Raw genomic sequence first — 14,363 nt, 5'->3', positions numbered from 1 at the left:
ACCAATATTGTGCCACATCCAAAGGAATGGTAAAATCATTGGGGTTGCCAGTGATTCCATTCCATTACCTCCTGTATTGATCAGTATATGTAAGGAATCTTTTAAAATATTTCTTATAATTAAAAGAAAAACTAGAAATATATTAAATATATCTTTTTTTATGTAAATATTAATGCCTCATAGAATATTTATTAAGTGCTGAGTTTATAAGGTGTTAAGCCACATTCATTGAAAAGTGATACACTCAATTTACTTGTGACTTACTGGTTGTTAAAACACAATAAAAAAAAACCTTAATTCAGCCCTGTAATTATCCATGAAATGACAGGGGCAGCTGGTCCTGTAGTTATACTTGTAGTTGTCTAGTCAGCAGATAAGCTGACCTAACTAGCTTTGAGCCAAAAGGCAGGCAATCTCACAAGACCGACCATCTCTTATTTATAGACAACTTGCTTCAAGCTACAGCAGTTCACCTTTGCATGAATGTCCTGTGGACCTTGACATATTCTCTCACAGACCTTTCATTGGATATCAAATGGGAGCACAATGTTCAGTGCGAATTTCAAAAGGCAAGCAGGCGAAGGGACAGAATTCGAGAGAAAGAGAGGTTGATCATGATCATGTATTTCATACATGTCAAAAAGAAGCAAGTGCCTTTAATTTCATTATGAAGAATATTCATGAAATCCCTACGTTCATCTTGCATATGACTGAAATTACAAAACTCAATCTGTCCCACAACAGGCTGGAGAAGCTCCCCCCTGCACTGGGTAAGCTTGAACATATAGTCGTGCTGAACTTATGTGGAAACCAGATTGTTTCCCTGCCCAAGGAAATAGGTTTACTGAGAAACCTTCGGGTCTTGTTTGTTAACATGAACTACTTGGATGAGCTTCCAGAGGAACTGGGTTCATGCAAGAAGTTGGAAGTCCTGAGTCTTTCACATAACTACCTATCAGCTCTTCCCTTATGCTACAGTGATTTAACTTTGCTTAAAAAGCTCAACCTGAGCAACAACTGGTTTACTTACATTCCCTCTTGCATTTTCCAAATGAAGAATTTAGATTTTTTACATTTGGGTTCCAACCAAATAGAGACCATAGCTGACAGTATCCAGCTGTTGGAGTGCTTGAAGATACTGGTTGTTGACAATAATAATTTACATGTTTTACCCAAATCCATTTGCTCGCTGACTTCCCTGGAACTTTTAAATGTGGATTATAATCATATACAAACGCTTCCTGATGATCTGTTTAAGTTGATGAAACTGACAAGAATTGCATACAATCCAACGGATAAAGGTTTTCATATAATTAATAACCCCTTAGCCAAACCACTGCCGGCTATGGTTGAAGGGGGGCTTAATGCATTATTTGCATACCTTGAGGACAGAACTAAAGAGGACTGAATGCTTTTGTTGGAAACTTTGTGCTGATCATCACTTTAAATTCCCCAATTCAGTTTAAATTAAATCTAATTAAATATTAAGGGGTCAAAATAGGCCATATATTTAATTAACAAAGTTGCTTTAACCCTTACTTTAATGTAGATATTGCTTGCTTTGCTCTTGAAATGAATGTTAATGGGGTTGTTCACCTTTGCATTAACTTTTAGTATGATGTAGAGAGTGTTCTTCTGAGGCAATTTGCAATTGGTCTTCATTTTTTTTATTATTGGTGGTTTTTAATTATTTCATTTTGTGTTTAGCAACTCTTCATTTTGGAATTTCTGTAACTTTCTGGTTGCTAGGGTCCAAATTACCTTAGCAACCATGGAGTAGTTAGAATGGGAAACTAATATATGAATAGGAAAGGGGCTGAATAGGAAGATTAGTAATAAAAAAGTACCAATAGCAATAAAATTGTAGCCTCACAGAGAAATAGTTTTTAGCTGTTGGGGTCAGTGACCACCATTCAAAAGTTGCAAATAGTCAGAAGGGGCAGCAAATAATGAAAACTGTAAAAAATAAAAAATAAAGACCAATTGAAATGTTGCTTATGTAACACTTAGGGGCCCATTTACTTACTCACGAACCGGCCGAATGCGTTTGATTGCGTTTTTTTCGTAATGATCGGTATTTGGCGATTTTTTCAGAAAATTATCGCAACTTTTTCGTTGCCATTCCGAATGTTGCGCAAAATCTGGCGATTTTTTCGTAGCATTAAAACTTGCGCGAAAAGTCGCGCCTTTTTCGTAGCCATTCCGAAAGTTGCGCAAAATGTTGCGATTTTTTCGTAGCGTTCGGATTCATTCAAGCTTCAGAATGGTGACTTTTCTTGGGCCAGGTTGGAGCTGCAGGGTGCCATTGAGTCCTATGGGAGGCTTCCAAAATCATGCTAAGTCTGAAAGTTTCGCCCGCCGCTTACGAGCGCTCAATACGAAAAAGTCGCGACAAGATATGAGCGAATCGTAATGGCTAAGAAAAACTCGCGTTTTTTCGCGAAAATTGTATTGGTAACGAAAAAGTCGCGACAATTTCCAAAAAGTCGTAAAGGCGCCGAAAAAATCGCAAAAAATATGAAAAAGTCGCAAAATGTTCGTTTTCCAATCGGAATTTTTTTTAGTAAATCAGCCCCTTAGGGTTGTACTTCCCAAATAGTGACATTAAATATTCTGCTGACCTAATTAAATTGGTAAGCTATTTGACACCTTACCAGTAGGTGTCACTGTATCTTTAGTTCATGTATAAGAAAAATTCCCTATCTGTGAATAGTTTGAGAAACCAACATCCCCTGTCTCTAGGGAAAAAGTGGTTTCTTCCAGAGTTTTAGACAAAAGGAAGAGGACATGTACTGTGATTTTTGGGAGCTACAGGGAGTGCTACAGACAGCCATTGGGAGACAACCAATTGTTTACCTGCATAGAGGGTAAAACCCCAAGGGAATCCTCTCTTAGTTCTTAGAATTAGCCAGCTTGTGTTATAGGAGTGGGTCAGCACCCACTTAGTGCCAGTCAGGGTAGCCGAGCAGACCAAAGCTCCAACAGGAGGTCAGTGGGTTAGTTCCCTGGTTGTACACAGGTAGATGCCTTGCAACCCAGAATAGGGGCCTTAGTGATAAGGGGGGTGTTTCTTTATAGAGAGGATTCCCATTCTACAGGCAGTGGCTGTCAGCACATCTGGCTGGGTCAGACCATAGAGCATTGCTCATATCCTTTGTTAAAGGTTATATTGAGTTGTTTCCTGCTATTTTATAATTTTGCCTGATTGCTTATGTTATTACATTCACTGTCACCACTGTAATACTCAAACAGTGTAGTGAAATGTTACTCTTCAGTTGCTGCATAAATAAATATACCTTCTAAGGGCTCTGGCACACGGGGGAGATTAGTCGCCCGCGATAAAACTCCCTGTTCGCGGGCGACTGTTGGGGTCCCCGAGTTGCCTACCCCTGCCATCCCACCGGCGAACATGTAAGTCGCCGGCGGGATGGCAGACGCGGCGGGGCAATTTCAGGGAATCGCCGAAAAAGACTCGCAAGTCTTTTTCGGCGATTTGCGCGAAATCGCGCCGCCGCATCTGCCATCCCGCCGGCGACTTACATGTTCGCCGGTGGGATGGCAGGGGTAGGCAACTCGGGGAGATTAGTCGCCCGCGAACAGGGAGTTTTATCGCGGGCGACTAATCTCCCCCGTGTGCCAGAGCCCTAAAGAATTCCTGGCGCCCATTACTTTTTATCTTAATTTAAACCACAACATTCCTGATAATCCTCTTACTACAAACAGAGGGCCCAGCCCTGAGTGAAAGTCCCTGGTGTGGCCTTATACTGTCATAATAGTGCTACACTTAGAATTGGCCATTCTATAACATACTAAAAGTTAACTTTCAGTTAACTGCCCCTTTAATGTTATATTTTGTTAAAATGTGCACTAACATAATATAGTTAACCGTATGCTGTCTCCAACAGAGCAATATTAGACACATCTGCCTTCATTTTGTCATTACTTAGCATGTTACGACTAAGCTGTTAATATCTTATTTGTTATGGCATTTGATATACCCAGATACTAAATTGAATGATCTGAATTAGAGGTTATAAATCCCATAAATCTAATAAATCCAATACATCCTATAAACCCTCTCACAGAGATGGAGACTTTTCCAGTTGTGTACTCTGCATAACACAATAATTTATGAGGGAAGCGTACTGTTCTTAACTCTTAGCAACTGAATACAACTGAAGCAAAATTTCTTAATGATACAGCTTGACTATGTTTAATCAATCTTTAGATGGATGCAACCCCTAGGATCTCAGTAGTGTCAGTTTATACGCGTTTTGCACGTTTGAACTTACACATTTTCAACGCGTGATTAGTATACGCGTATAAATATACGTGTACATAACAAATTTCTTAACCAACAATATTAAATTATATTATATCATATTTTATCATATGTTGACCAATACTGAATGTATACGTTTTCAATGGCTGTTATTATTTGTACTGCAGATTATTTTTCTGCATAATGTAAATATTAATGTTTGAAAATATTTTAATGCCTTTATTTGGCTATAATGTTTAAAAAATCCCAATAAAAATTATTGAAACTAATATCTTATTTGCACTTTTAGGGGAAATAGCAGGCCTGTGTGGATGGTACATTGGGCCATTTTTTTCCATGTTATAAAATATTAAAACATAACATGATGATCTTGTCTGTCACTTTACACAATGTAGGCTATTTCCATTATAAAATGAATTTGTCCATCCTCCATCTGTTGTTTGATATTTAATAAAACCTGCTTATTATGTTGGGTTGAAAACCCCAACATACTGTTCTTCGACTTTAGCTTCTTCTTCCGCTTCTTCTTCTTCTTCTTAGCGCCCCCCATTTTCTAAACGCTACTCCTCCTACAGTTTTAGGGGTACAACACCCAAACTCCCCACACATCTTCGCCCTATAGCGGAGCAGGTTGCTTGTGCTTTTCTAAGTGATCCCGGCCCCCATCTTTTTGTGGCGCCGCTCCGAACCCCCCAATTTTCCCATTGACATTGACAGGGAAGATTTTCAAACTGCTGCCACACTTACAGCTTTGAAGCTACACCCCCCAAACTTGAATAACATAATCATGGGGTCACCCCGAATGAAGCAGCAACATTTGTTGGATGACCCCAAAGTGGGAGGGGCCAACAACAGCCAATCAAATTTTAATAATTGACTTTAATGGGGAAATTGAAACTGCTGCCAATCTTACAGCTTTGAGGTTACGCTCCCCAAACTTGAATCACACAGTCATGGGCTCAGCCTGAATGAAAATAGGATGATTATTGGATGCCCAAAAGTGGGCGGAGCTGTGAACTGCCAATCAGATTTTACCTATTGATTTGGCGGAAATTCAACCTGCTCACAGTAATAACCTCGGGGTCCCCAAACTTTTTACACTTGGTCACTAGGGGACTGCAGTTTTAGTTTTGAAAAGTGGGCGGAGCCACCAACAGCCAATCAAATTTCACCTATTGATTTTTATTGGTTTGATGCCAGATTTTCCAAACTTTGCACAGTCAGTCACTGGGTGACTATGCATTCAGGTTTTTTTTTTGTTTTTTTAAAAAACCTGCAAAGTGGGTTGGGCCAACAGCAGCCAATCATATTGTACCCATTGACTTTTATGGGGAAATTGAAACTGCTGCCAATCTTACAGCTTTGAGACTACACTCCCCAAACTTGAATCACATAGTCATGGGCTCAGCCTGAATGAATATATGATGATTGTTGGATGCCCAAAAGTGGGCGGAGATGTGAACAGCCAATCAGATTTTACCTATTGACTTGGCAGAAATCCAACCTACTGCCATTCTCACAGTAATAACGCCGGGGTCCCCAAACTTTGCAGAGTTAGGCACCAGGTAACTGTGGTTCAAGGTAAGAAAAAGTGGGTGGAGCCACCAACAGCCAATCAGAGTTTACCTATTGACTTTCAATGGGGAAATTCAACCTGCTGCCATTCTCACAGTATTAACACCAGGGTCTCCAAACTTTTCACAGTTGGTCACTAGGGGACTGCAATTTTAGTTTTGAAAAGTGGGTGGAGCCACCAACAACCAATCAGATTTCACCTATTGATTTTTATTGGTTTGTTGCCAGGCTTCCCAAACTTTGCATAGTCAGACACTGGGTGACTACGCATTTAAGGTTTTTTGTATTTTTGTAAGGGGGCGGAGCCACCAACAGCCAATCAGAATTTACCTATTGACTCTCAATGGGGAAATTCAACCTGCTGCCATTCTCACAGTATTAACACAAGGTTCCCCAAACCTTTCACAGTTGGTCACTAGGGGACCGCAATTTTAGTTTTGAAAAGTGGGTGGAGCCACCAACAACCAATCAGATTTCACCTATTGATTTTTATTGGTTTGTTGCCAGGCTTCCCAAACTTTGATAGTCAGACACTGGGTGACTTTGCATTTAAGGTTTTTTGTATTTTTGTAAGTGGGTGAAGCCACCAACAGCCAATCAGATTTTACCTATTGACTCTAAATGGGGAAATTAAACCTGCTGCCATTCTGACAGTAATAACACCAGGGTCCCCAAACTTTTCACGGTTGGTCACTAGAGGACTACAGTTTTAGTTTTGAAAAAGTGGGCGGGGCCACCAACAGCCAATCAGATTTCACCTATTGAATTTTATTGGTTTGATGCCAGAGTTCGCAAACTTTGCACAGTCTGTCACTGCGTGACTTTGTACTCAAGGTTAGAAAAAGTGGACGGGGCCGCCAAAAGCCAATCACATTTCTTTCATTGATTTCAGTGGGAAAATTTTAACTGCTGCCATTCTCACATGTTTAATGTCAGGGTCCCCAAACTTTGCACAGTTTGTCACTAGGTGACTATGTTCCAAGTTTAGAAAAGTGGGTGGGGCCAACAACAACCAATTAGATTTCACATATAGACTTCATATGTTTAAATTTAAACTGCGGCCATTCTTTAAATATTAATACTAAGGTCTCCAAACTTTGCAGAGCTAGTTACCTGGTAACTGCAGTTCAGAGTTAGAAAAAGTGGGCGGAGCCAACAACAGCCAATCAGATTTTACCTATTGATTTTCAATGGGAAATTTAACCTGCTGCCATTCTCACAGTATTAACACCAGGGTCACTAGGGAACTGCATTTTTAGGTTTTAAAAAGTGGGTTGAGCCACCAACAGCCAATCCATTTCCACCCATTAGATTTCATTGGTTGATATTTAAGCTGATTCCATTATTTAAATATTAATTCCAGAGTTGTTAAAGTTTCCAGAGTTAGTCACTGGGTATTTGCCATTCAAAGTTAGAAAAAAGTAGGCAGAGCCACCAACAGCCAATAACATTTCACCTATTTACTTTCAATGGGGAAATGTAAAATGCTGTCAGCCTCACAATGAATGCCTGAGTCCCCAAAATTTGCAAAGTTGGTCACTGGGGGACTTCAGTTCAAAAATAGGAAAAGTAGGTTGGGCCACTAACAGCCAATCAGATTTCATCCATTGAATTTTATTGGTTTAAATTTAAAATGCTGTAATTCTCAAACTATTTATGCCAGGGTGCCCACTGTTTGTCACTGGGTGACTTCGACTCAAGGTTAGAAAAAGTGGGCGGAACCACCAATCACAATTCACCTATTGACTTTTATTGGCTTAAATTTTAATTGCTGCCGTTCTGTAACTATTAATCCTAGGGCCCCTAAACTTCGCAGAGTTAGTCACTGGGTAACTGCAGTTCCAGGTTAGAAAAAGGGGGTGGAGCCACCAACCGCCAATCAGATGTCGTTGACTTTAAGTGGGGAAATTTATGTTGCTGCCATTCAGACACTATTAAAACCAGGGTCCCCAAACTTTGCACAGTGTTTTTTACTCTATAACTGTGGTCCATGGTCAGAGAAAGTGGGCAGAGCCCATTCAGTGACTTCATGTTTTTCAACCCAACATGAAGTTTGTTCTCAAACTTCCCTTTCTAGTTGTATAATGTTATCACCAGAATAACAACTGGCATAGACAACTGCAACCAATAAGCATTTTTAAGCCAGCTGCAGGTACAGCAATGCGATACAACAATGTGATTGGTTGCCATGGGTTACTGCCTCGGTATAAATAAATGAGCCGCACTATATCTTATAATACATTGTGTAAATAGACATTAGCTCCTTTAGATGTCAATATAACAGGACCCTATGCTTATGAACACCATGGACATTGTTTTACTTCAATCTATAGAGGATTAAGGAAAACAATATTGTTGCTAATATTGCAATATCATATATTGCATAAGGACAGCTTAAAACTGATCATTAATCTTGGGAAATTGTAATATGTTTTACTTGTGGTGATCCTAATGTTATGCAATAGGCATTTTCAGGAGATTTGTCACCCACGGTAGCACAAAATTACTCCAGGCGACAAATCTTACCATGTGCCATTGCCCTTAGGATTACCCTTAACACTCCCTTAGACAAGTGTCATTGACCTTACAACAAAGAATTCAGTGGTATTCTAAATATTTACTTTAAAGGTCACCTTATCTAATATAAGAAAAATAAATAGTGGAAAGTACTCAGAACAATTATTGTAATTATTAAAGGGCACAAATAAATGTAATCAATGAACAGCCTCTTTGAAATCTTAAATAAATACCTGCCCCTCCAGTTGTTAAAGGAGAAGGAAAGGTAAAAATTTAGAAAGCTTTATCAGAAAGGTCTATGTAAATACAGCCATAAGCACTAACACAGTAAACACAGTAATGCTGCACTGAGTCCTCTATCAAAAGAAACACAGGATTTCTCACCTCCTTTTTTGTAAACAAGTTCTTAGGGTATCTGACTTCCTTTCTCAGAAAAATCCTTCTTTCTTGGGGCCAGAGTCCGCACAGCTCTCAACTCTCTCCCTTCTCCTGCTCCTCCTCCCATAAGAATTTATAAGAATTCCCTCCCTAGAATGTGTGATCTGAGCTTCCAACAGTTAGAGCTGCAGCAGGAAGCTACTGAGACCACACTAAAATGGCAGCTGCTATCTTGAACGAACAGAGGGAGCTTCTAGGGCTCTTTACTCAGGTATGGCAATGCACTAATGTGGCAGTAAAATGGCAAAATGACTTTCCTTCTCCTTTAAAAGGTTTTTAGTAAGGCTGCAGCATCCCCTTAATCAATTAGATTTCCTTTTCCTCCTGTAACCCACTCAGCCCCTCCCTCAGGAATTTGCTTTGACTTCTGGCTTGCCAAACATGCTCAGTTGTTCTAAACTCAGATTACTAAACACACTCTCCAGTCTAGCAGCCAATGAAGAGATGTTGGTGCTGGCAAACAAAGGGGATATATGAAGTACAAATGGTGTGGTTTAGGTGAGGGAGATGTGCCCAACTTAGATACATAAGAGAATGAAGGGTTTACATATCCTTTAATATGTTTTGTTATCCTGTAAAAGGTTTAAGTGACTTCTTAGTTTACTCCAGTGTGCCATATATGTAATAAGACTTACTGAAAATGTAAAAAAAAAAAAGCACAATGTAATGACCTAATGTCTAATGAACACTAATACATTGCAACATTGGAATCTTCATTTTAAATTGTGGAAATATTTTTATGTTTATGACAGTTATTATATCCCCTCAACTGAATCTTGTTTATTTTTAAGAGATGTAAGTAGAAAAGCTGAAATCACCTACAATCCACTGTTGCTGGAACTTTTATAGCTGTCAGGATTCATTTTATTGCAGGCTTCTTTCCTTTTAACTTCTTATTTAATGGATATGGCAATGGGAAGCATGTTCCTAAAATACACAAAAAAACATGGATAGATAACTACATGTACACGCTTCTAGTATATGTGCTTTAGTGACATCTTCTGGAACAAAGTGATCACTGCATACAAAGATATATATGACCACTTTTTTAAATGATTTACTTTCCAATTGCCGAGACTCATAGGCAGAGGCAAGTAGAACAGCATGTACACAGCTGCCCATAGAGAAATACTAATAAGGGTGTCTGCTATATAAATCTTGCTGTTCATCCCCTAATCAGGATGTCCTTTGCCATTCCAAAGTGTATCTAGGTTCAGGCCAAAGTATTTTACCAGAGTCCCTTCTTGTAATTCATATCATATGACCTGGGAAAACCAACAACGTAAAATACAGGCTTCTTGCAAAGGGCTGTTTAATTATTACATAGTTACATAGTTATGTTGGGTTGCAAAAAGACCAAAGTCCATTAAGTTAAACCCTTCCAAGTGAGCACCCACATAAGCCTATCCTGACCTATCTATATATACACTCACATACTGTGCATAAACTATATATATCAGCATCAACACTAAGGGGCTGATTTACTAACCCACAAATCCGACCCGAATTGGAAAAGTTCCGACTTGAAAACGAACATTTTGCGACTTTTTCGTATGTTTTGCGATTTTTTCGGATTCTTTACGAATTTTTCGTTACCAATACGATTTTTGCGTAAAAACGCGAGTTTTTCGTATCCATTACGAAAGTTGCGTAAAAAGTTGCGCATTTTTCGTAGCGTTAAAACTTACGCGAAAAATGCGCAACTTTTCGCGTAAGTTTTAACGCTACGAAAAATGCGCAACTTTTTACGCAACTTTCGTAATGGATACGAAAACTCGCGTTTTTACGCAAAAATCGTATTGGTAACGAAAAATTCGTAAAGAATCCGAAAAAATCGCAAAACATACGAAAAAATCGCAAAATACCGATCATTACGAAAAAAACGCAATCGGACTCCATTCCACCCGTTCGTGGGTAAGTAAATCAGCCCCTAATTGTAGATTTTAGTATCACAATAGCCTTGGCTATTATGCTTGTTGAACTCATCCAGGCCCCTCTTATAGGCATTAACAGAATCTGCCATTACAACATCACTCGAAAGGACATTCCACAATCTCACTGCCCTCACCGTGAAAAAAAAACACCTAAGCTGCTTCAAATAAAAGTTCTGTTCCTCTAATCTGAAGGGGGGGCCTCTGGTGCACTGATCGTTTTATTGTGGGAAAAAAGAACACCCCCTATCTGCCTATAATCCCCTCTAATGTACCTGTAATCATTTCCCCTCACAAGCACCTTTTTTCCAGAGAAAACAAAACAACCCCAGCCGTGACAGTCTAATCTCATAGTTTAAATCTTCCATCCCAGTTCCATACCAGTTTAGTTGCACATCTCTGCACTCTCTCCAGCTCATTAATATCCTTCTAAGGGCTGTGGCACACGGGGAGAATAGTCGCCCGCAACGAATCTCCCATGTCACGGGCGCCTAATCTCCCCGAAATACCATCCCACCGGCTGGTATGTTAATTGTCGGTGGGATGGCATACGTGGTGCCGCGATTTCCCCGAAATCGCGGAAGTTGCCTTGAGAGGAAACTTCCACAATTTTGGGGAAATTGTGGTGCTGCGTATGCCATCCCACCAGCGCCGGTGGGATGATATTTCAGGGAGATTAGTCGCCCGCGACAAGGGAGATTTGTTGCGGGCGGCTAGTCTCCCCATGTGCCACAGCCCTTAAGGACTGGAGCCCAAAACTGCACTGCATACTCAAGTTGAGGCCTTACCAGGGACCTATAAAGGGGCAAAATTAGGTTTTCATCCCTTGAGTCAATGCCCTTTAATATAAGACAGTATTTTATTTGCTTTAGTAGCCACTGAATGACACTGCCTGGAATTAGACAACTTGTTCTCTACAAAAAACCCCAGATGCTTCTCAGTTAAGGCTCCCCCAACACACTACCATTTAGAGTATAACTGGCATTTATATTATTTCTACCAAAGTGTAACTTTGCACTTGTCCACATTGAACCTCATTTTCAGGTTTGCTGCCCAGTTTTCCAATTTTGTCAAATCGCTCTGCAAAGCGGCAGCATCCTGCATGGAACTTATAGTTTTGCACAATTTAGTGTTGTCAGCAAAAATAGAAACAGTACTCTCTATGCCCACCTCCAGGTCATTAATAAACAAGTTAAAAAGCAAAGGACCAAGGACTGACCCCTGCAGTACTCCACTGACCACACTGGTCCAGTTAGAAAATGTTCCATTTACCACCACTCTTTGTAATCTATCCTTCAGCCAGTTCTCTATCCCAGTGTTTTTCAACCTTTTTTGGGCAAAGGCACACTTGTTTCATGAAAAAAATCACGAGGCACACCACCATTAGAAAATGTTAAAAAATTTAACTCTGTGCCCAGCAGCAGTGCCCCCCTAGTACACTGGTGCCCAGCAGCAGTGCCCCCCTAGTACATTGGTGCCAAGAGCAGTGCCCCCTAGTACATTGGTGCCCAGCAGCAGTGCCCCCCTAGTACATTGGTGCCAAGAGCAGTGCCCCCCTAGTACATTGGTGCCCAGCAGCAGTGCCCCCCAATACATTGGTGCCAAGAGCCAGCCCCCCTAGTACATTGGTGCCCAGCAGCAGTGCCCCCATAAGTCAGTGTGCCCCGTGGCCCCCCCTAATACATTGGTGCCCAGCAGCATTTTACTTCTGCTCTTCGGCGGCTTCAGCAGCATCTTCCCCTCACGCGCGCCGCCTCTGCACTTCTGCCTACACGCGACCGCACACAGGCCCTTTTATAACGTTGCGCCCCGTGCGTACTGACGTCACCCGTACACATGGGGAGCAACCAATGACAGGGCCCGGATTTTATTAAAGGGGGCTCGAGCTACTAAGAAAAACTGTAGCATCGCCGGGCCCCCTTTGAAAGTAAAAATTGCGGCCCTGCCTACGGCACACCAGGCAACATCTCAGGAACAGTGGTTGAAAAACGCTGCTCTATCCAATTACAAATATTATGTTCTAGGCCAATATTCCTTAATTTGATCATTAACCTTCTGTGAGGTACTGTATCAAACGCTTTAGCAAAGTCCAAGTAGATGACATCAACTGCCATTCCAGCATCGAGGTTCCTGCTCACCTCCTCATAAAAGGCGACTAAATTAGTCTGGCAAGATCTGTTACACATAAAACCATGCTGGCCAAACCTATAGTATTGTGAACAGCAATGTATTCAAGTACCCTATCCCTTATTACCCCTTCCAAAAGCTTTCCTACTACTGATGTCAGACTAACAGGGTTACAGTTTTCAGGCTGAGAACGGGATCCCTTTTTAAATAACGGCACCACATTAGCAATTCACCAGTCTCTCGGCACCATGCCAGACCTTAACGAATCATGTGAGCAGTTTCCTTTATTCAGTATTTTATACTTTAACTTATTAAAAATTTGTATTCATTTCTTAGATGAAACTCAAGTAACTGAATTGAGCAAAAAAATGATTGGGTATGTGAGGCTTGGATTTTGTGAAAAATGTAAACTGAATATAAGTAATAAATAGGTAACACCCAATATGACAGACTATTAATTACAGCAGAATGGTTCAGTATTTTAGCACAGCCCAGCTTCCTGCTGCAAACTGCAAAGTGTCCTGTAAGGTCCCCTATTGAATGAAAATACTTTTGTTCAATGATGATCACATCCAGCAGTTATTAACCAAATTACCCAAATATCCTGAATTATTAGGGCTAGAGCACATTGCTTAAGAACTGTGTTGGACTGGCTGTCCAGGATACCAGGGAATCTCAAGGTGGGACCGGTATCAGTGGACTCTCCTTCTCACCCAGCCATTTTAACTTAAACCCGTTCCCCATTTCTATATATGAACAAACAGGAGAAATAGGGGGAAGGGTACATAAAGGCAATAAAGTGAGTGAAGATAAGTGGGAAAATAGTTGATGAGAAGGCATTTGGTGTAAGGTTTTCTGGTGGGCACAACTCTTCCTGGTACAGAAGAACAGGAACAGCACCTCTTGTCTTTCTAGATTAAAATGCCTTTATTGCAAAGTTTTTTGGGGCAAACAAAAACAGCAGCAACGTTTCAGGTCACATAAGACCTTTTATTCAGCTTGATAAAAGGTCTTATGTGACCTGAAACATTGCTGCTGTTGTTGTTTGCCCCAAAAAACTTTGCAATAAAAGCATTTTTATCTACAAAGACAAGAGTTGCTGTTTCTGTTCTTCTGTACCAGGATATGCCGATGGAAAGTGGCCATTGGGGAACCTGCACTACTTCTAACTAATCACAAGGCTTGGTGCTGACTACTACTCTCCAAATTGGGCACAACTCTTCCTGTCCAACAAGCATCAGACTGGCCTGCCAATGTGCCAGGAGAAAACCCAGCGAGCCCCAGTCCTGTTGGGCCCCACAGCCTTGGGCACATGGTCAGGCTGTGTGGTGCAGGGATGGATCACTAGGGGGCTGGAATGCATAATCTACTGTGTTAATTATCTGTGGTGGTGGCAGCGGTAATCATTAGAGCTGGGGTGGAGTGCCAGAGGGTTGAGCCCTAACTTGGGGATGGGGGCTAGTGGGCCATTTGCTCCGGTTTTCAGGTGGAAA

The 14,363-nt window shown here is 40.9% G+C and overlaps 1 protein-coding gene across 1 annotated transcript; it reads left to right on the top strand.

The window, feature by feature from the left end:
- Positions 1-422: 422 nt before the first annotated feature.
- On the top strand, positions 423-1,810 carry lrrc30 (leucine rich repeat containing 30). The gene has a single exon (XM_004915662.3). It carries the CDS (start codon positions 536-538, stop codon positions 1,406-1,408), a length of 873 nt encoding a protein of 290 aa, XP_004915719.1. The 5' UTR covers positions 423-535; the 3' UTR covers positions 1,409-1,810.
- Positions 1,811-14,363: the final 12,553 nt, after the last annotated feature.

This window comes from Xenopus tropicalis, chromosome 6 (genome assembly GCF_000004195.4).
Source record: "Xenopus tropicalis strain Nigerian chromosome 6, UCB_Xtro_10.0, whole genome shotgun sequence".
NCBI lineage: Eukaryota > Metazoa > Chordata > Amphibia > Anura > Pipidae > Xenopus > Xenopus tropicalis.
The sequence above is the reverse complement of the archived record's forward strand: the minus strand, read 5'-3'. Positions and strand labels throughout refer to the sequence as shown.

What these genes read in the sequence shown, in the direction of transcription:
- lrrc30 (XM_004915662.3), top strand. Translation starts at nt 536, where the DNA reads ATGGGAGCACAATGTTCAGTGCGAATTTCAAAAGGCAAGCAGGCGAAG.